Here is a 23,393-nt window from a genome sequence, read left to right on the forward strand (position 1 = left end):
TGTGTGGGTTCTCATGTGTTTTTGTAAATTTGAACCCTCGTTGAAACATTTCTTACAGACTGAGCAGCTGTAAGGTTTCTCTCCTGTGTGTGTTCTCATGTGTTTCTTTAAATTTGGACACTCGCTGAAACATTTCTTACAGACTGAGCAGCTGTAAGGTTTCTCTCCTGTGTGGGTTCTCATGTGTTTCTTTAAATTTGGACACTGGCTGAAACATTTCTTACAGACTGAGCAGCTGAAAGGTTTTTCTCCTGTGTGGGTTCTCATGTGTCTCTTCAGAGTCTGTCTCTTGCCAAATGTTTTCTCACACTCAGAGCAGCGAAATAGTTTCTCACCAGCACTACGTCTTGAATCACTGACATGGACTTCATCAGGTTTCACATAGTTTAAACCTGACTGAGGTGCTCTGGTCTTCTTCCCATCACCACCCTCATCAGTGTCAGAAGAGTCTCCAGTCTTCTCATCAGTATCTGGTTCTGGATGTCTATCTGGATCTGAGTTCCTGCCTGGTTCTGGTCCTCCACAGTCCTCTCCATCAGCATCTGTTTCCATCTGTTCAGTTTGTCTTTGATGAAGCTGTGAGGACTGAGCTTCCTCTTCATCATCTTCACTCTTCACAGGAGTGAATGAGGACTTGACATCAGCCTCCTCCAGCCCTTGAAGCTGCTCTCCCTCCTGACTGGTCCAGAGTTCCTCCTCTTCCTCTTTAATGTGTGGGGGTTCTGGATCCTCCTGTTCCTCTTTAATGTGTGGGGGTTCTGGATCCTCCTGTTCCTCTTTAATGTGTGGGGGTTCTGGATCCTCCTGTTCCTCTTTAATGTGTGGGGGTTCTGGATCCTCCTGTTCCTCTTTAATGTGTGGGGGTTCTGGATCCTCCTGTTCCTCTTTAATGTGTGGGGGTTCTGGATCCTCCTGTTCCTCTTTAATGTGTGGGGGTTCTGGATCCTCCTGTTCCTCTTTAATGTGTGGGGGTTCTGGGTCCTCCTGGTCCAGACTGGAGCTCCACTCCTGCTGCTCAGGGGGAACCTCTTCTTTAACCACCAACAGCTGCTGGACGTCTGCAGGAAAAAGTAAACACACACAGAGACGTTACAAAGAAATATTAGTATTGAGCAAATAGTCTCCTGAACATACACTTTTATTTCCTGACACAATCTGAACTAATACACTTCGTCTAGAGCAGCGGTAGCCAACACGGTGCCTGCGGGCGCCTGGTCGCCCGCAGGCATGTTCTAAAAATAGCACGAGTCACCATGGAGCTCTGTCTAAAATAATGTAGTCGCTGTTCTTTTTCTGATCAAAAACGCTTGCATTAATGTAATTAATGTAATATGACAATATTTAATATAACATTTAAAAACTAAAATGTTTTATGTATATATATGGACTCTGACTGTCTGAAGTCAAAGTTCAATATTGTGCGCATGTCAAATGTCAAATGGCCAGCTCACTCTTTGCTGAGACAAGGAAGTGGGCGCAGCTCCGATGGGAAAAGCTACGAAGCTAGATGTGGTTCTTACCCCCCAAACTGAAGAAAACATGGCAGAAAAGCGAAAGAAAACATACTCCTTCCACAATGATTGGGAGGAAGAGTTATTTTTCACGACAGTGAAAGACAAATGTGTGTGTCATTTGCGGGGCAACTGTTGCGACGGTAAAGAGGCACAATGTGGAGAGACACTTCAGTACGTGTCACAATAGCTTCCATGCGAACTACCCACCTGGCGGCGCACTACGGAAAGAAAAAGTGCGTGACTTAAAGGCAGCTTTGGGCAAACAACAGTCTTTTTTCACGAGACCGGTGCTAAAATCACAAAAAACAACTGAAGCTTCGTTTAGAGCTGCACAGTTTCTTGTTTTTTGAACAAGAAACCCTTTTCGGACGGGGAGGTCTTGAAAGAAGCAATGATGATAGTTGCAAACACTGTGCTCAAAGACGAGAAGAATGGTCCCGATGCCATCTCCGCTCTCTCTGATGTGCAACTGGGGGCGAGTACGATGGTAAGAAGAGTGTCGGCTATATCCGAAAACTTAACGGAGCAACTGGACCGGGATCTGGTTCAGTGCAGGTGGTTTAGCATCCAGTGCGACGAGTCCGTGGACAGCACCAGTACAGCTCAGCCGATGATGTTCGATGATTGCTCCACAAAAGAAGAAGTCCTGACACTTCTGCCCCTGAAGACAACAACGAGGGGAATTGACATCTACAACGCGGTGAAGAGTTTCTGGAGAAAAAGGTCCCGTTAGAAAAGCTGGTGTCGGTGACAACAGATGGGGCTCCCGCCATGACGGGCCGGCATGTCGGCTTCATTGCACAATGTAAAGGTGACCCAGACTTCCAAAATGTATCCATTACCACTGCATCATTCACGAGCAGGCGCTATGTGCAAAAGTGACCGGCTTTGATCATGTGATGACTCCTGTCGTGAAGATCATAAATGGCATCCGTTCCAAAGCCAAACAACACAGGACATGCAAGGTGCTATTGGAGGAGCTGTCAGCTGAATACGGTGACCTGTTACTACACACAGAAATCCGATGGCTCAGCAGGGGACGAATTTTGCAGTGTTTTTTGGCACTTTTGGGCGAAATCAAAGAGTTCATGCAATCCAAAGGGGAAGACGCCTCGCTGCTCGAGGACCCTGAGTGGATCCTTGACCTTGCCTTTTTAACGGCCATCACTGGGAAACTGAACCATCTGAACTGTGAGCTGCAAGGCAAAGGTAAAACTGTTGCTGACATGATAAGTGCTGTAAACGCATTTAAAGCTAAGTTGAACATTTTCTCTGTGCATTTACAGAGAAACAAAGCGCTGCACTTTCCCTCCGTACAGTCAGTGTTGAATGACGATGCTTCAGCATCTGGGGTTTTTGACAAAGCAGGAGAAAAGTCCTCTCAAGTCATAAACAGACTAGGGCAAGAGTTTGAGAACAGGTTTTGTGACTTTGATCAACTTGAGCCATGTGTGTCATTTGTTTCATATCCTTTCATGCAAGTGGACATGATATGCATTGCTGAGCAACTAAGTGCTACGTTGAACTTGGATGCTGGACAGGTGGAGATTGAAATCGTAACGTTGCAAAATGACCTCCACCTCAAAGCCCATCAGTCTGCACCAAACTTTTGGTGCCTTGTGGACACAGACAAATACAAAGGTGTATGCACAGCAGCTTTGAAAGTTGCCTGCCTTTTTGGTTCAACCTCTCTGTGAATCAGCCTTTTCTGACATGAACTTCATCAAGAACAAACACAGAACACGCCTCACTGATGCACATCTACAAGACTCACTCAGAGCTGCAGTGTCAAATTATACACCAGATTACAGTGCGTTGGTAAACGGTATGCAGTGCCAGGCTTCCCACTAACATTTGCAGACAAAGAAAGAGATAACATGTTTTCATTTAAAACACCATGACAACATTCAACTCAAATATTGTACAAAAATGTGAAAAATAATATGTTCAAAAAGTGTGTTCAAAGATTTTGATTTGTTAAAAATGCTACAGATTTGGTGATTAGTACTGATGTGATAGGATTCATTTAAAAAGGTGAAAGAGTTGATTTTTTTATCTTACATAACTGATCATTTGTATAAACATGGGACAGAGTTCACGATTTGTTCAAAAACGTTACAGTCCTCTGACTTTCAAATGTTGAAAGAGATTAACAAATAAATGTTTCATGTTTAAATATATCTGTTTCCGACCATCATTGTTGTGGAAATAATTGTTAATTATTGTGAGGAATAATTAACATAAACGTGATCAGACAGTCTCTTCGCATATATTATTATTATTAAAAGGTGATCTGTGCAATTTTGTTATTCAGGAAGTTTGTATCAAACAAGTAGCCCTTCGTACAGCTCAGTACCCTTGAAGTAGCTCTCGGCTTCAAAAAGGTTGGTGGCCCCTGGTCTAGAGACTGCTCTCAGGAACCTATCAGGGGTGGGAATCACCAGAGGTCCCGCGATACGATATCATCGCGATACTTAGGTCACGATACGATATTATCACGATACTGCGATATGCTGAGTATTGTGATAACATATATTGCGATTTATTACTTTTTTCAACTTCAAATTATGTCCCCAAAGGAAAACTGTGTCAACATGTTTCATCTAATAAGATAAAGTTTCCAGTCTGTTCATCTCACTTCAATCATTTTTATTGCAGCAAAATATGATTGTCAAGCAGACAGACTGACCAACAATGTCATAAATGTTGCATGAACCTGACCAACTGAAGTGTTTGTATCACTACATAGTCCAACTGAACTGAATGCAAACGTGTCTATAACTTATATAAGTAGGATATAAGAGTTATATAACTCAGTATAACTTGCGATGCGTGGACATCGAGGGCAGAGACAGTTATGCGCTGCACTCTCCCCATGAGCCGGCTACTGTTGGCAGATTTAACCCCGTTGTGAGGCCAGATTGAGCGTGTGAGCGAAACACTTCACATGCAGGAATCCCGCATGTTAGAAGTGTTGTCGGTTACAACCACCAGGTTTGCAATCCCACATTCTTGTGCTGCATTTTGCAGGAGGTCTGTTTGCCCCGGTGGGATTTACGTGTCCTGCTCTAGTTTGGAGAAAACGTGAGACAGCAGTCGCCAGTCCTCTGTGAGATGTTGTGCTGTTATAGTCACATAGGAATCCACTGCGCTTGACGTCCACGCATCGCAAGTTAATGCAACTCTTTCTGCTGTACTCAAAGATTCCTCAACTTTAAGCTTCACTTCTCTGTAGAGCTTGGGCACGGCTGTTTCGGTGAAAAAAACGCTGCGACGGAGTCATATCCATGTGTCATATCCATGTCCTTCTTCCCTTCCTTGTTAAAAAATCTAAAATAAGTCCAGACGTCTGATTTAAACGCGGACGGTGCATTTCCGATTTCTTTCTCCGATGTCTCCATCTTTGTTTTGACCAACTTCCTACCGATCACGCTGACCCGGCACCTCTGCTGACCTCGCCAGAAAACAACTCGGCACCATCTAGTGGACTCAAAAAGCAATTGATTTTATTTTTCTAGTAGGCTCCCAAAAAGTTTATAGTTTATAAAATAAAAGATCGATACTTGGCTTCCGTGTATCGATACAATATCGCCACGCAAAATATCACAATACTATGCTGTATCGGTTTTCCCCCCCACCCCTAGAACCTATAGGTCACGGTTGAACCCCCCCCCCCCCTCCTACACACACACACACGATTGTTTGTTGCTTTTAGGTAGTATGCTTGTAGTAATTGTTTGTTTGTTGATGTATATTATTGACTTATGACCAGTATTGCTGAGTATATAAACTGATATATTTTAGGGAGTAGTGTTCTGTGATGATTTTGTACATTAGTGTTGTGATAACAGTGTTATAGTCAGTGCTCGGATTCAAACCTTCACCGCCATACGCTGCACCCCCTTTCCATTGTAGCAATGGACCCAGACAATATAATGTTTAATAAACTCTTATGTGACCATGAACATATGAATCATTTTAGAATTCAACAAGCTGCAAAATCCACGTGGTGTTATCAAAGAGAGCAACGTGTAAATATCTGTCATGAAGAAGCTGAGAGAATAAACAGTGAACCAACCTGCTCTGTGTAACCGGAGCTGAGGGATGAGAACAGCGTCCAGTCGTCTCTGTTGTCGCTCGTTCTCCTCTTTTGATCGAGAAAGTTCCTCCTCGTACTCCGCTATGGTTCTTTCAAACATCCCAGAGATCTCCTCAGCAGCCGCAGTTAGTCGCTGGTTGACCAAACATCTCAGCATTTGGACTTTAGACATGTTCCTGCGTGGACACAACCAGATATAGTCATCTGTAGGCAGGCAACAAAAATATTCAGGTTGAAATAAAAACCTTCTTCAGTGAGATTAAACTTGTTTCAAACTACTCATTGCCAGAAGCAAAAGACACTAAAACCATGCCGGTAGTGTTCGACAACAAAAGTCACTTCTGCTGAAAACGTTGCACAAATAGCTAAAGAACCAGCCATCAATAACATTTAACATGAACCACGAGCAGCGCAGACAAGAGAAACAATTCAAAATTTATAAAATATCGTTGAAACTAGAACATTTCGCAAGACATTTTGACAGTGTGGCTGCTACTGCCCAAAGACGTCAAAATATATATGTAGTTACTCGGGGTGTAACAATACGCGTATTCGTATTGAACCGTTCGGTTGAGGCTCACGGTTCGGTACGCATAACGAACCACATTTCTCTGCATTTATAGTTTTCTACTGTACCGAAACGTACCGAACCGTGGCTCCACTGTATCGTACCGAACCCAACCGTGAATTTTGTGAACCGTTACACCCCTAATAGTTACACGCCAATATTACCAGTAGTATCGTTGAGGTTCAATTGAGATATCGCTTCTCTCTTTTCTGTATTTTAGAACTTTATTCCAACTTTACAAACACACACACTCTCAATCAATATTAGCAAGTTCTTCAACGCTGCCCGTCTCTCAGAGTAAAATAAAATCACATGAAACAAAGTTATGTCAGCCATTTTGTCTTCTCTAAGAAAGAGTTATATCAAACTGCTAGGAGCAATATGCTAAGTTTTACACCCACACACAAATAGCAAGCTAATAGCTATCACAGGATTCCAACTTCAGACACATTTCTCACTGAAATGATGATAAAGAAACATCAACAGTGAATACTGACTGAACTCTTATTTTCTCAAAGATATATCTTAAAACATTCTCATCTCACACCGTGGCTTTGGAGGGATAGCATGTAGTATTACTAACATAAGCTAATACGTTAGCATGCTAGCAGCGTTTAGCATTCAAACAGCAGTACATGTAGCTAACTAACGTTAGCTCTTCAGCCTGACACTGTCTCATTCCTTAACTACGTTGCTATAACCATTCCCTCAAATCATATAACGTTATATGTATGTATATATATATAGATATATATATATATATATATATATATATATATATATATATATATATATATATATATATATATAACTTCAGCTCTCATAGAATCAGACTGTCTTTTAGAGTAGCATTAGTCAGCAGAATTATTTCAATGAGCTCCGCCATTTTAACAATAGCAGCGCGAAAAAAACTCATTCCCGACTACAATCAAATGTTTGCATTTTACAGTTACTAAGGCTTCTCAAGTGAATACAGATGTTATATCTAACATGTTTCTGTTTAAAGTCAGTTTACCTGTAAATATAGGACATTTATCAGGTCAGTTGAGAAGCAGCTTTCTCTTTGGATGACACTTGACTCATTAATACTGACGGCTTTCTTCTGCTCTACCTACGTTCGCTGCTGATGCTCAGTATACTGCCTAGAGCGCCCTCTGCTGGCGATGTTGGGCATAGCAGAAATAAAATAACCACACATCCCAGTGAAAGACCAAATGACAGCAGCATGATACACAGATACTCATATACAGATACTTTCCCGTGATATGTGAGTTTCCCTGTTTGTTTAACTTTATTGAACATTTTTATTATGTTGCTTTCAGTTTGAAGAAAGCGTGAGTAGATGAAAGAAGATATGAGAGTGGATGATAAGGTATGAAATAAGTGTTTGTTGTGCTCAGGAAGCCTACTGGACACTCACATCTGGCTTGTGTCTTTAGTGGGAAAGGTTACGATCAGCACTCATCAGACAAATGACTGCAGTAGTCTCGGGTATTTATCGGATCCAGCTCCGATCGGCAGTGATGGAAACACCCCCCACGGCACGTTGCAATGATTATTATGACCGATTCTTTGTCATCTCAGCCACAAAATCTGTCCGTCGTCGTCCGAGCTGCACTCAAACATCGTTCCAAATCAGTCGGCACCGAGTTTGAAGAAAGACTGCATACGTAACAGATATGAAAAACAAGTAAAAACTGGAACATTTTCTACCGTTTACTGATTGTGAAGTCGAAGATAACACGAGAGAAAAAAACACAGAGAGACATACTCGTCTACTGGCAGTCAGAAAGGAGACTATCACCTATTTTGAACGTGTTCAACGTGCACATTTTGGTGCAATAATTGTATGAGATGCAAATGCTGGAAGTGAAGGGGGGGGGGGTTATGTTTTGTAAATGAACAAGAGGGATTAAATGGCCCCTAATCCATGTGTTGATGAGCACTGTACCCTATTTATCATCAGTCTGGACGGTCACAACAACAGCACGTGACCCTCAATCGGACATGATAGCTGTGCAAGAATTAACCCCAAAACACTGGGACAAACGCTGCACTGCCATGTAGAGTTAGGATGAGGTGTGTGTGTGTGTGTGTGTGTGTGTGTGTGTGTACAGGGAACACCACGGTTGTCTTCTAATAGAGGACCAATTCACATCCTGTTCAGCCCAGTGTCACATGTTCAAATCTATTCGTTTGGTTTACAGGCAGCTCGCGCACCCCTGGGGGTGCGCGCACCCCACTTTGGGAATCCCTGCTCTATAACATGAGATGAAGTTTGTTTTCGTGACTTGTCTGAGTATGTGCCCCTGTACATGTTTTTCATGTGACTGAGTCGGGGGAGTTTGTCTGTTTACTTTGATTGCAGGTCAGTGAACACAAGACAAACAGGGACTTTGTGGGCAGCCCAAATATTCTTGCAGCCGGACGAATATGGCTGGCAGGAGAAGGGGGCAGGAGCTGCAGGCCAAGTGCAGCCAACCATATCAGCCTGTCTTCTTCACAGCTGGGAAACATGGTCCGCTACACGCTGTCAGCCTGGGCCTGAAGCCGAGGAGGCCATGAGTTTTTGATGCCCAGGAATGAGAACGGGAGTTTTACATACAACAGGCCATCCCACTGATATTGTCTCCAGCTACCAGTCTACACTCCATACCCTCCATGCTGGACTTGAATCAGCTACCCCCAGCTCCCAAGTAAAGTCCCTACGGACTGAGCTATACTGCTTAATTTATTTATTTGTTTATCTGTTTTATCGAACAGGGATGATTCAGAGCTGAGCTAAACACACAATGCAGTTGGGACGTCCTGGTGGCCGAGTGATTAACATGAATATGACCTGAACTGTGCTCAGTGTTGGTCTCCTACTCTCCCCCTTTTTTCCTGGCACCTTTCAACGTCCACTGTTGATTGAAGGCGTAAATGCTCAAGTAAGAACAAAACCATGACGCCATCTGGTTTCGCTGTCAAACAGGCAACATGTGAAACCAGAATTCCTCCTTAAATGTACATAACTATCACAGCCAGTACAGTGAGAGCTGTGAGTGGTAGTCTCTGGATGTTTGTGGGAATGAGAGAGGAACCCTGGGGCCCCATGCAGCAGAATACAGGAATGCATCCTGACCAGGGAGGATTTTTGTGTTAAGACATGATTTATTGAAATAACAAAGATTGCTTAACTGTTGAACAGAGCAAAAAAATACAACAACAAAAAAAATGGGCTGACATTAAGATGTTCTTCATTAAGCCAATGACATTTCATGGTTCTGCCCAAAGAAAATCGGTGAGCTCACATGCAAACTTCTGCTGTGTATCACATTTTAAACCTCTGTAACATCTGTTTCAGGCTTTGCATCAGCTGGTTTCTGTTATTGGCTGCATCTTCTTTCTCTTTTTGGTCATGCTGTCGGTGTGGCTCTGAACTTTTCAATGAAAACATTAGATGATTAATGTGGTATTGTACAGACAGTCATGGTTCCCAGAGGATGAAGAAGATCTTCCTGATGTACACGTCATTTGTGATATTTCACTTATTGATAATTGTTGATAGTTATACACAGTGAACCGCTGACTATGTCTTTAAATGACTCTGTTGCCCCCTAATGGCATGTTAACAAGACACTGCAGCACAGAACTGGTCGCTGTATTATTTCCTTTTCTCTGACGTACTCCTATTTCTTTCTACCTATCATTATATCTTTATGCATTTAATTTCAGGCTATCTATTTCTGTATTGCTTTCATTCCCCCCCCCCCCATCTCTACATCTGTCTTTCTTTTTTACTTTTGTGGCAAGTCTGTACTCGGCAGTAGAAAGCAGGACATACTCAACATTCCGAAGGAGTGTCTGAGAGTCGAACTCTGACAAGCGGAAGAAGGAAAGAGTCACACTCTCACAAACACACACACAAAGAGCCCACATGAATGCTGTGTACATGCATACTCTCTCGGTGTGTTTCCAGTTATTAAAGGACTTTAGAGGATACATGTCCTCACAGTTCACAGGGCAGAGGATGTGGAAAACGCCCGTAACAAGCACACGAGTACTTATATGTGACATCACTTTGCCTGACTCACAGCTGGGATAGTCATCGCATCAAATTTCAGCTTGCCATGAAAACTGAAACACACATCCGGCTGTGAAAGATCCGCAAGAAACTGGTCGCCATATTGGATCATTAGATGCGTTTTTATACCGTGATGTGATGGGAGCATTGAGCCTAAATGTCCGACCAATTTACGCAGTAACGTTTGCCCTTTCTGTCAATCTAAAATACGCCTTTTTTACCCCTCGATGTGTGCGACTGTAGCCAATCATAATTGAGTATTCAAATAAATGACAGCGGAGTCGGCCAATCAGAGGCGTGGATTTTGACAGAAGGGGCGGGAGAAAGGCGTGTCTGTGGGCCTAGGGTGTCGCCGTGGAGGCTCCCATTCGAAGGCGGTCGTCTATATTTCGGTTGTAATCTCTCCAGAAAAAAAGGCGAAATAACTCCGAGAAGACTGTGAATTCAACAGACTTCAACGTTGAGATACTTTTCTAATTCTTCCTTGTCCCGCATGTGGCAGGGCTGTGGAATGACGGGGCGTGCCGAGAATTTGAATTAGCTCGCCGTTAGTTTTGAAGAAAGAGTGAGTCGAGAGAGAGGAGCCATTTTGTCCCGACTGTGTGGGAGAAAAGAGAGTGGAAAAGAGGAATCACACGGGAGGAGATCCTATTTTTTGCTTTCTTTTCTCATGCTGTAAGGGGGGTAAACAGTCGGGCTTGGGAAATTGAACTTCTCGGACACGTCCACGGGCACGTTATTTGGGAGGTATTTAGCCAACTAACGTTAGCTTGCCAAGCTAATCAACAAATCCCAGATTGTGAACTGTTTCACAGTCAAGAGAAGCGGGGCAGTTTGGTCAAAGGAGCTGGCTTTAGACTCTACACAGGCGTGCTAGGTTATCCGGGGTTGTTTTTTTGTAACTTGTCTGGGTCAACACAAGCTGTTCTTCAATGGCGAAGAAGACGTACGACTTGCTGTTCAAGCTGCTTCTGATCGGAGACTCGGGCGTGGGGAAGACCTGTGTGCTGTTCCGCTTCTCTGACGACGCTTTCAACACCACCTTCATTTCCACCATAGGTAAGAAGACTACATATACCGGATGATGTGTTGGTACAGGTGTGTCTGATTTCTAACAGCTGTGGAGACTCGCCTGACTTTCTCCTGCAGCTGTAAAGGGTCGGCAGGACACAGCGTTATTAGGTTAGCCGGTATGCTAGCAGCACGTTAGCTTCTTTCCAGGCCTCTCCTGGACAGCTAGCGTTACTTGTGCCACTTTATATGAGCTCTTAGCTTAAACCACAGTCACCCGTGTTTCAAAATGACAGCGACTTTAATATCACACATGGTTGTTATTTTGGTTCAGCTCGTTAGCAATGGCGAAGTAAAACCGGTTTCGGTGCCATCATTAGGTTGCTGTCATGGCACTTGACCCAGTGGCTAGTGAGCTAACGAGGCTAATACCGGGTATCGGTACAGGGCCGTGCTGCTATTACAAAAGTACTTAAACACAATCTCCCCCTGTAACTGAGAAGTGTTTACCTTTCAATATCAACATTCATAACTATGTGCATTTGTCCATGTAAGGCATTATACATTAAAGGTAACTAATCTCTGGATCTTTGTTCAGAATTATAGATGCCACTTCATTAGCATTTATTAGGTAATCAGTTATTTTTACTGAAGTAAAAGAAGGAATATTATAATACAAACATTTAATTACATATTAAAGTCCTGTTAAACTACTCAAGTTTTATTCGTGAAATTAACTTGACGTGTCGAAAGGAAAGTACCGACTACTGAAGATGTCCTGGTTTCAGATTGTCATATACTGTCGTTACCGCTACATCAATGTGTAAACAAAGTTTTATGAAATCATATGATTTTTATGTAAAATCTGAATCTGCCATGTACCTACTAGTGTCTAGTTGGCGACTAATTTAAGTAGAGTATAAAGTGAAATATTTCCCTCTGAATTGTTGTACAGTAGAAAAATAAAGTTGCAGAAACTGCTACTTAAAAAATACTTAAATAGAAGTACCTAACTACTTCAGTAAATGTACTTGTAACTTCCATGACCGCTCCAAAGACGACCATAAACAATTTATCATGGTGGCATCAACCCCCCCCCCCCCCCCCCCCTACGCATCAAGCTCACATGAGTCAAGTGTCAAACTATGTCAAATCCCTGCACGGCTCCATTTACTCCTGTTGCCCAAGATCAGAGCTGAGTAATAATCTAACATTATGTGCTTTGCGTAACCACATGAAGCTGATTGTTTGCAATGCACTGGCATTATATCCTTGATCTCTACATTTCAGCTTTAATTTCAAGCCATGCTTTTTTGCAACTTACAGTGTTGACAACTTTGCTGTATGTCTAAGAACACACAACCATAATGGGGCGACAGTGTTCCCAGTGGCTTCCAGTCTGGATTACATTTGTTGAGGTTCAGCAATGAACAATCACTCTGTTGTAAAGCTGGCTGTCACATCTGTTTGTTTGCGGTTCTGTTGATGTTTTGCCTTTGCTCTGTCTCAGCCTATAGTGATTGTGTTGTATTACGCTCTCAAAATGTAGTCGTAGTCTGCTACCATATGAGAGTCCAGTCAGTTTAAGATGTGATGGTCAGTTGCAGTCAAAGACCAGCAGTGACCTTTGCTCCGTGCAGCGTTGCTTTAATCAATGCCTGTAAGTGTTTGCAGTAACTGCAGGTGCTTTTTCCCTTGCGTGCTAGAACAACTCGGCATATTCAACATACCCTGAAGCTAAATTTAGGAATAAGCTTAAAAAGAACCTGTTTCACATAAAGGATGACATTTTAATATAGGATCCATATTATGTGCTTTGTTTCTCGTCTAATGTATCCAAAATCTTTTGTTTACAAGTCATTTGAAAGTATCAACATGATAAGAAACGGGGACAATCATAGTGCTGTAACTTCTCCGCAAGACCTGAGAGATACTGACAAGGAATCACAAACCAGCATAACTGTCATGTCAGGATTTTTAGTAAAAAGTTTCCCTTCGAGAGCTGTGCCCTTTACAAGCTACAACACAGTCATGAGCGTCTGTCTCAACTTGTCTTTGTTCTACATCTGTATTCAAAACAAAGCAGCCTGCCACATGATCAAAAGTTAAGAAAATGGACAACATAACCTCTCAGCACACCATACAATCAGACCTGTAGTGATCAGGGAGCTCAGATTTGTAACAATAGATTTTTAGATGTTGCTTGTTGGTTCTACTATAATTAGTGGGTTCGTCTTTCTGCCCGGTACTTTTTAGGGCTGCGATGGTTGCTAATGTTTTGGCAGACCCTACTATAAGTCCAGTGGACGCAACAAACTATTTAAGTGATTGCTTCATAGCGCCGTAGTGCAGAAAGTACAAAATGTACAGTCCAAAGTTTGCAAAGATTCTACCCCTTAGCTTTTTAGAAAAGGCCCGACACAGAAATCGGGTACAGCCCAAGATGTCAAAAGTGTAAAGTCTTTGCAGGAACAGGACTTTGTGAAGAAGCCGCAAAACCAGGACATATGAAACAGGAGTGTGTTCGTCTTCTGACACAGTGCTCATACCTTTGGAGACACGGATGCACAGCTGCTTCTCAAAATACCCCCACTGGAAACCCCCCTTAATCATCCTCATTCCCAATCTCTCTCTCTTCCCCCTTGTATGTTTGAGGTTATGCATATTAAGAGGGCTGAATATGCATGATGTTGCCATCTGAAATTTCCACAACGCGTCATGAATTTTGCATGGAACTGGTGATGTCTGCAGTGGAATTCCTTGTTGGTGAAGGAATGGTTCCCCTGGGTTTGATTAAAAGAGAACTGACTGTAAACCACGTACTTTCTGTTAAAGATGTCCAATTCAAGTGTCCTCCTCCTTGTGTTGGAGTGTTCCCGTTTTGCAGCGATCGGGTTAACGTGTGATTGCACAATGCACATATTTTCTTTTCATCAGGGGAAAACAAACTAACTTCTTGCTCGGAGGAAGACATTTAATATTGGGTCGAACCCGCTGAGCTTGATTTTTAAGAACACAACTTTTAGTAATAGTAAGAAAACACACCTTTCGTCCTTTTGTATTATGCCCAATATTTAATTGCTTCTGTTGAATGTTTGTAAGCCAAAATGTCAACGTAGACTGGGCTTAGTAAGTCTTATCTGCAGGAATCTTTGTCTCTTTTTGTTCCTGTCCAACTACATCTTTCTGTCCCGTCCCCCCTCCCTCTCTCTGGGGAGTGCATGATATTTAGTGAGTCACACATTGGCAGCCAGTTCCTCCATTATTCTGTAGCCCTGCTCCACCTAGAGCACAGCTGTTTCTTGGGACTTTTTAAACCAACCACAATGTCTGACCAGAGCTGAAATTGAAAGCTCACGATTTAACTGGAAAAGTCAGAAAACCGTAAACGTTCATGCATCGCCCCCTTTGCAATTGGCCTCCTCTTGGGTTTCATGATTATGACACAGATGATCATCTCCGAAACCTTACTATATATTATAAACATAACAATAAATCATTAGAATTGTTTGTGTACATTTCACTTATGCACCTTGTGATTTATACTCTTTAGCTGCAACTAGAAGCTGGTAGTGACTGCAAATAATGCTTGTTTTCATTATTGCGTGATCTGTTGATTATTGATCTATTGAGTCACTTTTCAAGCAAACGTTTTGTGGCTCCAGCTTATCTAGAGGGATGATTTGCTCCTTTTCTCAAATTTACTCAAGCCACCGGGGTCGTTGTCAGTACTTTTAATGAATTGCCTGTTTCAGATAGGTTTTTTTTACGAGTCAAGATAGAATACAGATTAAAAATGATAATAAGTAGGATAGAATATGAGGCAGTTGGCCAAGAAAGACGTGATGGCAGCCAACCTCCCGAAAGAACACGCAGTGGAGCGTCCTCGTATCGAAAGATAATTAAAACCAAAGCCCAACCCAAAGGGAAACTGAAAGAAGTCTGTTTCATAGGAAAAATGATGTGCTTTCCCACCACAGCTGGTCCTCTCATGCAGCATGAGTCCAAAATGCTCCAACTAGAAATAAATACTAACACACTGGAAATATGTATAATATGATGTTTCTAACCAGCTGCTTTTAAGCATAGGTTTTACACGACACAAGGTTATGGCACAGTATCTAACGGCGTTCTGGGTTTCCCTGTGGTCACCTGACTTTTCTCAGTAACCTGATTTGTTATCCAGCTGCTGATCTCCCCAGCTGTGCATTGATTGGCTCAAAGGCTGGGCATGATATTGCAGAATTGGGGAAGAGATAATGTTATTGTCTCTCTGTTATTCATCTCTGTCTCCCATTGTCAGGGCTCCATGTGCTAGTTGGTCATATATTTTTGGTGGCTGCGTTTACTGATGTGTTTTTCTTTTTTTTTCCTACAGGAATAGACTTCAAGATCAAAACTGTTGAATTACAAGGAAAGAAGATCAAACTACAGATCTGGTGAGTCAATACAGTTTGTATACGAGTGCTGACTGATAAAATGTGTTGTGATATGTGCATGCACGATAAACATGAAGGGAAACACTGCCTGACGCTCAATGAATACGAAAAATCATTTTATTTAGGTATGGTTACCTAAACCCGGTATTAAACCGGCCCCGGGGCTAAAGACCGTAGCATTCGTTATCACGCTGAAGCCTCTCCCGCAGATCAGATAGGCCACGGTACGCAAGTTGACAACAACTACGCTAGTTACTCTTAAGTAAGTGCAATTAAAAAGCTTCGCAAGTATGAAGCCAATCATTTATAATAGACGTGTGTAAAGCAGAGCCGCAGTCTCTTATCCACCGCCGCTTTGTTCCCACAAGCGCAGCTCGCTAGCTCGGCTAACAGCAAATAGTTACAAACGAGAGTACGTTATTTTGTTGAAAGACTTGGAGTTCCCTTTAGACAGCAGGGTTCCAGTGTATGTGTCCGAGGATTTATTGTGACAGGTGAAGCGGTGACGCACTGCTGTTGTCTGAGTAAGAACGTCGTTGCCGTCTTGGTGCAGACTACAGAGCCTCCGTGTTATTATTTCATTACCTTCGTAAAATATAGCTGCAACACAACCCGTGGCTATACAAGCTAAAACATAAGCTGTCTGTTTAGCTTCATGTCCCACGTATCTTAAAATTGAAAAGATTCTTGCAAACTCAGCTGCTAGACAAAGCAGCTCCTCCCCCTGCAGGCAGTGATTCACATCAGAGGACATCAGACACCGACTGATGTCTGTGCTCTTCATTCTGTCTCAACTTTACTCATTTTAGATTTATTCCCAGTAAGATGCTGAGTTTATAGGATGACTTTCCTAGTTATGTTTAAAATATGAAATTCTAATCCAGTACTGAATCAAACAACAACACTGACATAGATGTACTACTAATATGCACACTTTGATATTTATTTATTTATTGCGAGTCATATCCTCTGCGCAATATAGATTTCCCTCATGTCGCGCAGGCCTGCTTTATACCCAGGTCAGGGTATTGTGTTTACAGGAGTACTGGGCCGAAAAATCCACTGACGATGCGAGAATCGTCTTTCACGTCAGCCTCTCCTGTTATATCATAGTGGAACATCTGTTGGACAAACCTCCCTCAAGCCCAGAAATATGCTGGAACAGGAAATGTTCATCAGTCCATCAGGAGGTCTGCTGCGGGGCTGTCATTGTAGTCCGTAGCTGCTGGTGTCGGGCAACTGACTAACAGTCTGTAGTGCTATGTGGAGCCATTTTCTCCCTCATACATGGCTGTTAAAGTAAACGGAAAATTAAAAACATTGTAGGGATGCTGGGATTAACCAGTTTTGCCATAACCCTGGTTTGTTAACGTCATTACGTAGTTTCAAAATCGTAAAAATTGAAGAAGTCACAATATCTACGGTGTCATGAGCCCTGTGTTGTTTCCTTGTGAAAACAAGTCTAGCAAGACATGTTTGTTTGTGCGGTGAAATCTCCGCTTGTGTGAGTCACGTAACACGTGTGTGTGAAACAAGGAATGGACATACCAGCCTCATATCTGCCAACAAAGTGCCTTAAATCGGCAGCGTGGCAGCATTTTGGATATAGAAAATGAGCAGCGATTCATGTGAACTGCGGATTAATTACAGTTTCTACATCGTCAAAAAAAAGTTTTACTTTGTTTCGCAATCGGCTTATATTCAGTAAAAATATGCAATCTGGAGATAAGCTAAATGCTTTCTTCATACTGCTACATTTTTTAAATCAGCAGCAGGATGAGAGCTGGTAAATTTGGCAGCAATGACGTACGGAGGTTCCCTTTAGTTACCGTACAATCCTGTAAAATGTAGTTTTGGTGTGAGACTTTATTAAATAGTCATTTGAAGGAGATGTTTTCACAGCGAGATGTAATTATAAGCAATCACAGCTCTCGTCACCGACCCGTGAGCGCTCATCAGAGACGCTCCGTCACGAGGATGCGCCCCCGCTCTTATCACGTGCGTGAGCCTCGGCTTCACGTGCGTGCGCCCCGGCTTCACGTGCGTGCGCCCGGGCTTCACGTGCGTGGTGTGAGACTAATTAAACAATGCAAGGTTCTGACCGACGGTGAAAGTGTGGAGAGAGACTGAGCCAATGTCATTGATTAACACCAGTGGTGGAAAAGTAGTGACGCCACTATTTCACAACAAAACAACACTTTGTGAGAAGTAAAAGTCCTGCATTCAACATCTTACTTCATTAAAAGTATGTATTTGAGTATATAGTCAGGAAAATGTACTTATAGTAAATCCACAAGTAAAGTGTGTGTGTGTGTGTGTGTATGTATGTGTGTGTGTGTGTGTGTGTGTATATATATATGTGTATATATATATTAGTTGAGCGGCGGAAGCACTAAGCAGGCTAGGTAGAGATCACACACTAATGTAATGTGTCTGCCGATTGATTCGATTACGATTCTCTTCTCTTCTCCCACATTGTTCTGTTTTACTGCACACGTCTACTTCTCGAAGAATTAACACGAGCAGTCTGATAAATCTCAACTCCCGTTTCACTGAGATACTTCTAAACTGTTCTAAATAGTATTATATGATAATACTGCTATTATTCCAGCTATTTGCTGGCTCAAGCTAAAATGTCAACATTTATGGTACTATGTGTTGTGTTTTGCACTCATGAAAAGCAAAAAATCTGCATATATTTTGGGTCCTTTTTTTTTTTTTTTTTTTTGCCATGATGCCGTTAAATATGACTTACGGGACCGATTATCGTTTGGGATAAGGGTTTGAATTTATACAAACAAAATGGGGAAGACAAGCCAATAACAGCGGTGTGTGTGTGTGTGTGTGTCTGTGTGTGTAGGGACACAGCGGGCCAGGAACGGTTCCACACCATCACCACCTCCTACTACAGAGGAGCCATGGGCATCATGCTGGTCTACGACATCACCAACGCCAAGAGCTTCGAAAACATCAGCAAGTGGCTGCGCAACATTGACGAGGTAACACACACACATGCACACTCCACAGTGAGTCCATAGCATCATGTTGCATCAGAGATGTTCACAGGGTGTTTTGTGTTAGCCCTCTTTTTTAACTATAGCTTTAGCATCATGACAAAGGGACTTAAATGCTCGGGAATGCAGCCAACGTTGGTAACTAGCCGATCAGCTGAGCAGATGTCTGCTTCCATCCGGCTCATTGTGAGAGACCGAGGGGCTGTTCTGTTATGCTGTGTGAATATCAATGGAAGCAGAAGTTTAACTCCAGACAAAGTAGGGGTGGAAGTTATTACCGGTATAGGAAGTACACGGTATGAACTTGACGGAGTGGAATAATAGTATTTCGTTACAAAAAATGGAAATGCTCAAGTAAAGAACAAGTGCCTCATAATTGTAATCAAGTACTGGACTTCCTGTCATCTGCCAGTCGAGCTCGGCATATAAAAGCACATGTCGGCAGTTTTCTTTATAATTACTCATTGTTTGGTGAAAAAGGTCTTTGTGTGTACTAGCTTACTTTTTTATCGCCGCACTGATTATTCTATTATGTGAGTAATCTTGTGGGATCCGTGCCAGATCAAAGACGTCGCGTTAATTACTGTGACTGTTACAACCCATAGCTGGTATATTATCTCTCTCCATTGGTCCTGGGTGATAAGTAAGAAGGTGTGAGACCGCCGGGCACAGTTCCTGTCTGGAACGTTCCCACCCTCGCTGTTTAGGAGCTTTGAGTCCGGTCAAGGAAAGGAAACACCGAGCATTTCCTGCTCACTAAGAACTCTGCCTCGCTCTTGTGTGACGGTTAGATGTTGGCTACATGGAGGGTTTGAAGAACCCTTCAACAGTAATCTGAATACAGTCTGGATCAGTGGTTTCCAACCTTTTTGTTGGCAGGCAGTCCCTTCATACAAAGAGATATCTAGTGCCACGTCTCCTGCACGCTTGTGTAGAAGTTGTGACCCCTTCAACCAAAGAGTCCTTTCATCTCATGTCAGGGCTGCAGAGAGTAGTCAATTCATTGATTATTTGATCAACAGAAATTTAATCTGCAGCTATTTTGACAATTGAATAATCATCTAAGTCGTATTTATTTGCTCAAATGTGAGGGTTTGATGCCGGTCTTCTGTCGCACACGTTAGTGAACGGCGCATCTTTGGGTTTTAGGCTGTTGGTTTGGCAAAACAAGACATTTGAATACATTACCTCGATCCGTTGAAGCATTTGTCCTGATATTTAACAGACAAAACAAATCAATCGATCCCGCCCGAGTTCATTTTTATTAATTAAAAAATGTATTAGAGCTTAAACAATAAGTCCATGAATCAATTGGGTGATTGACAGAAAATATATTTTTTTTTAAAGCATTTAAATAATCTTTACAAACACAAATGCCCCAATTTCCCCATTTTTTTTTAATTTAGTCATTCTACATTAATGGGGCAGTTTTCACTATTTATGTTACATTTTCTGGACCGACGGCCTCATCGTGATAGTAACTCTTCAATAGCTCGTGCGTCCTGCGCTGGTTGTTTGTGCTTCATTGAGTCGATTGACCGCTTGGCTTGTGGGATCATGTGTTGTGAGGGTGAAGTCCCAGATAACTCAAATAATCGACGTTTTCTTCTTTTTACTTTTTCAGCACGCAAATGAGGACGTTGAGAGGATGCTGCTAGGCAACAAGTGTGACATGGAGGACAAGAGGGTCGTACCAAAAGCCAAGGGGGAGCAGGTGAGATGGTGCAATCCAGTCGTAATCACCGTTCTGTGTTTCGATGAGTTGTCCTGTTACTTCGCCGACAGTTCATAGACATGAATCAAGAAAACCTCCCCTGAATACGTAAAGTGTCGGCTCAGTGACCACTAAACGGTGCATCCTTGTAGACGGTGCAGTAACCTGCTGTTTGTCTTCGCATGACATGAAGGCTTATTCTGTGTACTGTTAACAACTTGTGACAACAGCTACTCAAACAACAGTCTTTGCACACAATCCCTCTAAAACGAATAGAAAAGAAGAAGGGAATATGTCGACTTAGTGATGAAACATGTTTTGGTAGCGTCCCATACTGCAGGTACACACGGAAGTTATTCATACATTGAATTTGAAAATGCAGCTGCTGCAGCGTAAAGGTCAGAGAATAACTAGAGGAGCTCAGAGGATCAGAGCCGAGGAATGTGAGCCTCTCTACTGTCTTAACAATTACTATTGAAGTGCCCTTGAGCAAGCAACCAACACCAGAGGCTTTGTAACAACGGGACACGTAACACAGACATATCTTTTTGCTGTAACTCATATTAAAGGTGTTCGTTATCTTTCTCTAAATGTCTGTTTTTTTTAATGAAATATGACATTATATTTGAGTCATATGGGGACAAATTCACATATTTGTACCTTATTGAAACAAAGCCTGGAGGTAGACTTCAGTCATAGTCACCTAGCAGTTCAGTGGCAAAGGTACCGCTTTACCCCAAAATGTTCACGTATCAAAACGCACAAGATGGGATCACCAGTGATTTCCTCTTTTGGGCGGCGGTGATCGAGGTGACGTCACTCAACTGTACATGTTGCGTGTCCTCGAGGAGGCGATCTAATCAGTGATAACATGCCAGTGTTCAAGAGCTCCGGCTTTGTGCCAACGCAAACTAGCAGTGACGAGTCAGTCTGCAGATTTAGCAACATCAGATACAGATCTGTTTACACACACACGCACACACACACACACACACACACACTGACCGGACTAGAATGGAAGTGTGTGTGTGCGGGATCTCTGTTCTGCACACTTTATTTCTGGACTGAACCTTCCTAAACTGCCCCCCCCCCCCCACACCTTTGTGACTCTTCTCCACAGATCGCGAGGGAGCACGGCATTAGGTTTTTTGAGACGAGTGCTAAGGCCAACGTCAGCATCGAGAAGGCTTTCCTCACGTTAGCAGAAGACATCCTCAGAAAGGTGCGTGTGTGCTCGGCAGTCTCTGACAGTGTTTGTGCGTTACGTTTCACTACAACGGAAACAACACAAAGGCTTTTATCTTAAGACTTTGGGGAAGTTGTGATGCGGCAATTACAAAGTGTGGATATGGGGAGTGCAAATATAAAAGTCTAAGATAACATAAATGTTTGAATTGTTGTCTTTAATAGATAGAATTAAGTTCAAGTTAAGAATTATTATTCTTATAATGTATTAGTATTCATATTACTCTCCAAGTAGCCATTAATAGCGTCACTCATTGGAGGGTACTTTTGTTTATCACGTCAATGATAAATCTAGTCAATGTAAAATTGTAAACAAATTGTATGTTTTATAAGTCCACTCAGCCGCACACTAGAATAGAGTATTTAATAAGATGTATCCTTCATGTGTTTTATTCCACAGACGCCTGTAAAAGAGCCCAACAGTGAAAACGTCGACATCAGCAGCGGAGGTGGAGTCGCAGGCTGGAAGAGCAAGTGCTGCAGTTGAACAACTCCTCGGTTACATGCATACTAACGTGCGCGCACACACACACACACACACTCTCATTCTCTCGCTCTCTCTAACTGCTAACTCTAACTCTCTCGCTCTCTAATATGTCTCATGAGTTTTCTTGCACACTGACACTCTGTCTGTCTCTTTATCAGAATAAAACAATAAACTACTGCACTCGTCTAATCCCCCACCTCCACCATATTCCTCCATCTGATCATCATTTTTATTTCTGATAAAAAGAGAAATTCAGTCACGTTTCTTGTCTTATTTTAAAAGTTGTTAAAAAAAAAAAAAAGCAGAAGTAAAAAAGCGTGAAAAGACAAGCTCATATTATTAATATTATAATTAATATTGCCTGAGCTCACCTGGTCGGACTCCTTCGACCACCCTTAACCACAGCACTCACCTTCAGTCAGAGGAAAATAAAATCAAACAAAAAAAAAAAAGGATAAATGTAGGATTAACATTTTGTACACTTAGTGGGGTTTCTGTTGTCTTAACAGTATTTGGTCATTTACAATTTGTTACCAAGTGACAGAGGCGTGGCTAGCTCCTTTTGTATGTGGGGGTTTATTTTGTCCTGTGCCTTATATGGAAGCCAGGGGCGGGGCTGTGTGGTGGGCGGAGCCACATCCACCCAATGAAATTACTGTTTAATACTGTCAGTTGGGGCTCCTGTCATGAGGACACCAAAACTGAAGCAGAAGGTTTGAATTTCTCCTCCGGCCAAGAGAACGCCATTATACAGTTTGTCCTGTTTATTGATGTTTTACTTTACTTTTATTTCTTTTCCCCTATTTGGGTTATTTTTATTTTATTTTTTTTTTCTCCTGCATGCAGATTTCTTTGGGTTGGAGTTGTTCTGTAACATTGTGTAACGTTCTGCACGGGGTAACTGTGGGCGGGAGGGACAGAAGTTATCTTTGGAAATTCAAACAGTTTTGCAGATCCATTAAAAATAAGCTTGTTTAAGTTAACTTGTTTGTCCTCAATGATGTTTCATTTCATGTTGTCTACTCAAGTCAGATCTAGAAATCTTTGACATCTGCAAAGTAGACTCAAACGTCCATATATATCTATTACACAGGAGACATTTAGACATATCGGTGTATTTAATGATGGCTCTGATACATATTGGTGTCCCAGTAAGCGATAGCAATGAGCTGCATGATCACAAGACCCTGTTACAGGCTGACATCAGTGGAATGCGGCCAGTGTTGATGTCATTAA

General features: G+C 42.3%; 1 protein-coding gene across 1 annotated transcript; it reads left to right on the top strand.

The window, feature by feature from the left end:
- The first annotated feature begins 10,598 nt into the window (after positions 1 to 10,598).
- Positions 10,599 to 23,082, top strand: rab10 (RAB10, member RAS oncogene family). The gene is made up of 6 exons (XM_079290896.1): positions 10,599 to 11,306; positions 15,637 to 15,697; positions 18,558 to 18,696; positions 20,336 to 20,425; positions 21,546 to 21,647; positions 22,071 to 23,082. The coding sequence occupies exons 1-6, from the start codon at positions 11,180 to 11,182 to the stop codon at positions 22,155 to 22,157; spliced, it is 606 nt and encodes a 201-aa protein (XP_079147022.1). The 5' UTR covers positions 10,599 to 11,179; the 3' UTR covers positions 22,158 to 23,082.
- The last annotated feature ends 311 nt before the right edge of the window (positions 23,083 to 23,393 follow it).

This window comes from Melanostigma gelatinosum (genome assembly GCF_949748355.1).
Source record: "Melanostigma gelatinosum genome assembly, chromosome: 19".
Taxonomy (NCBI): Eukaryota; Metazoa; Chordata; class Actinopteri; order Perciformes; family Zoarcidae; genus Melanostigma; species Melanostigma gelatinosum.

What these genes read in the sequence shown, in the direction of transcription:
- rab10 (XM_079290896.1), top strand. Translation starts at nt 11,180, where the DNA reads ATGGCGAAGAAGACGTACGACTTGCTGTTCAAGCTGCTTCTGATCGGA. An exon ending in AAGATCAAACTACAGATCTG is followed by an intron (nt 15,698 to 18,557) that starts GTGAGTCAATAC and finishes CTGTGTGTGTAG; the next exon opens with GGACACAGCGGGCCAGGAAC. An exon ending in CAGAAGACATCCTCAGAAAG is followed by an intron (nt 21,648 to 22,070) that starts GTGCGTGTGTGC and finishes TTTATTCCACAG; the next exon opens with ACGCCTGTAAAAGAGCCCAA.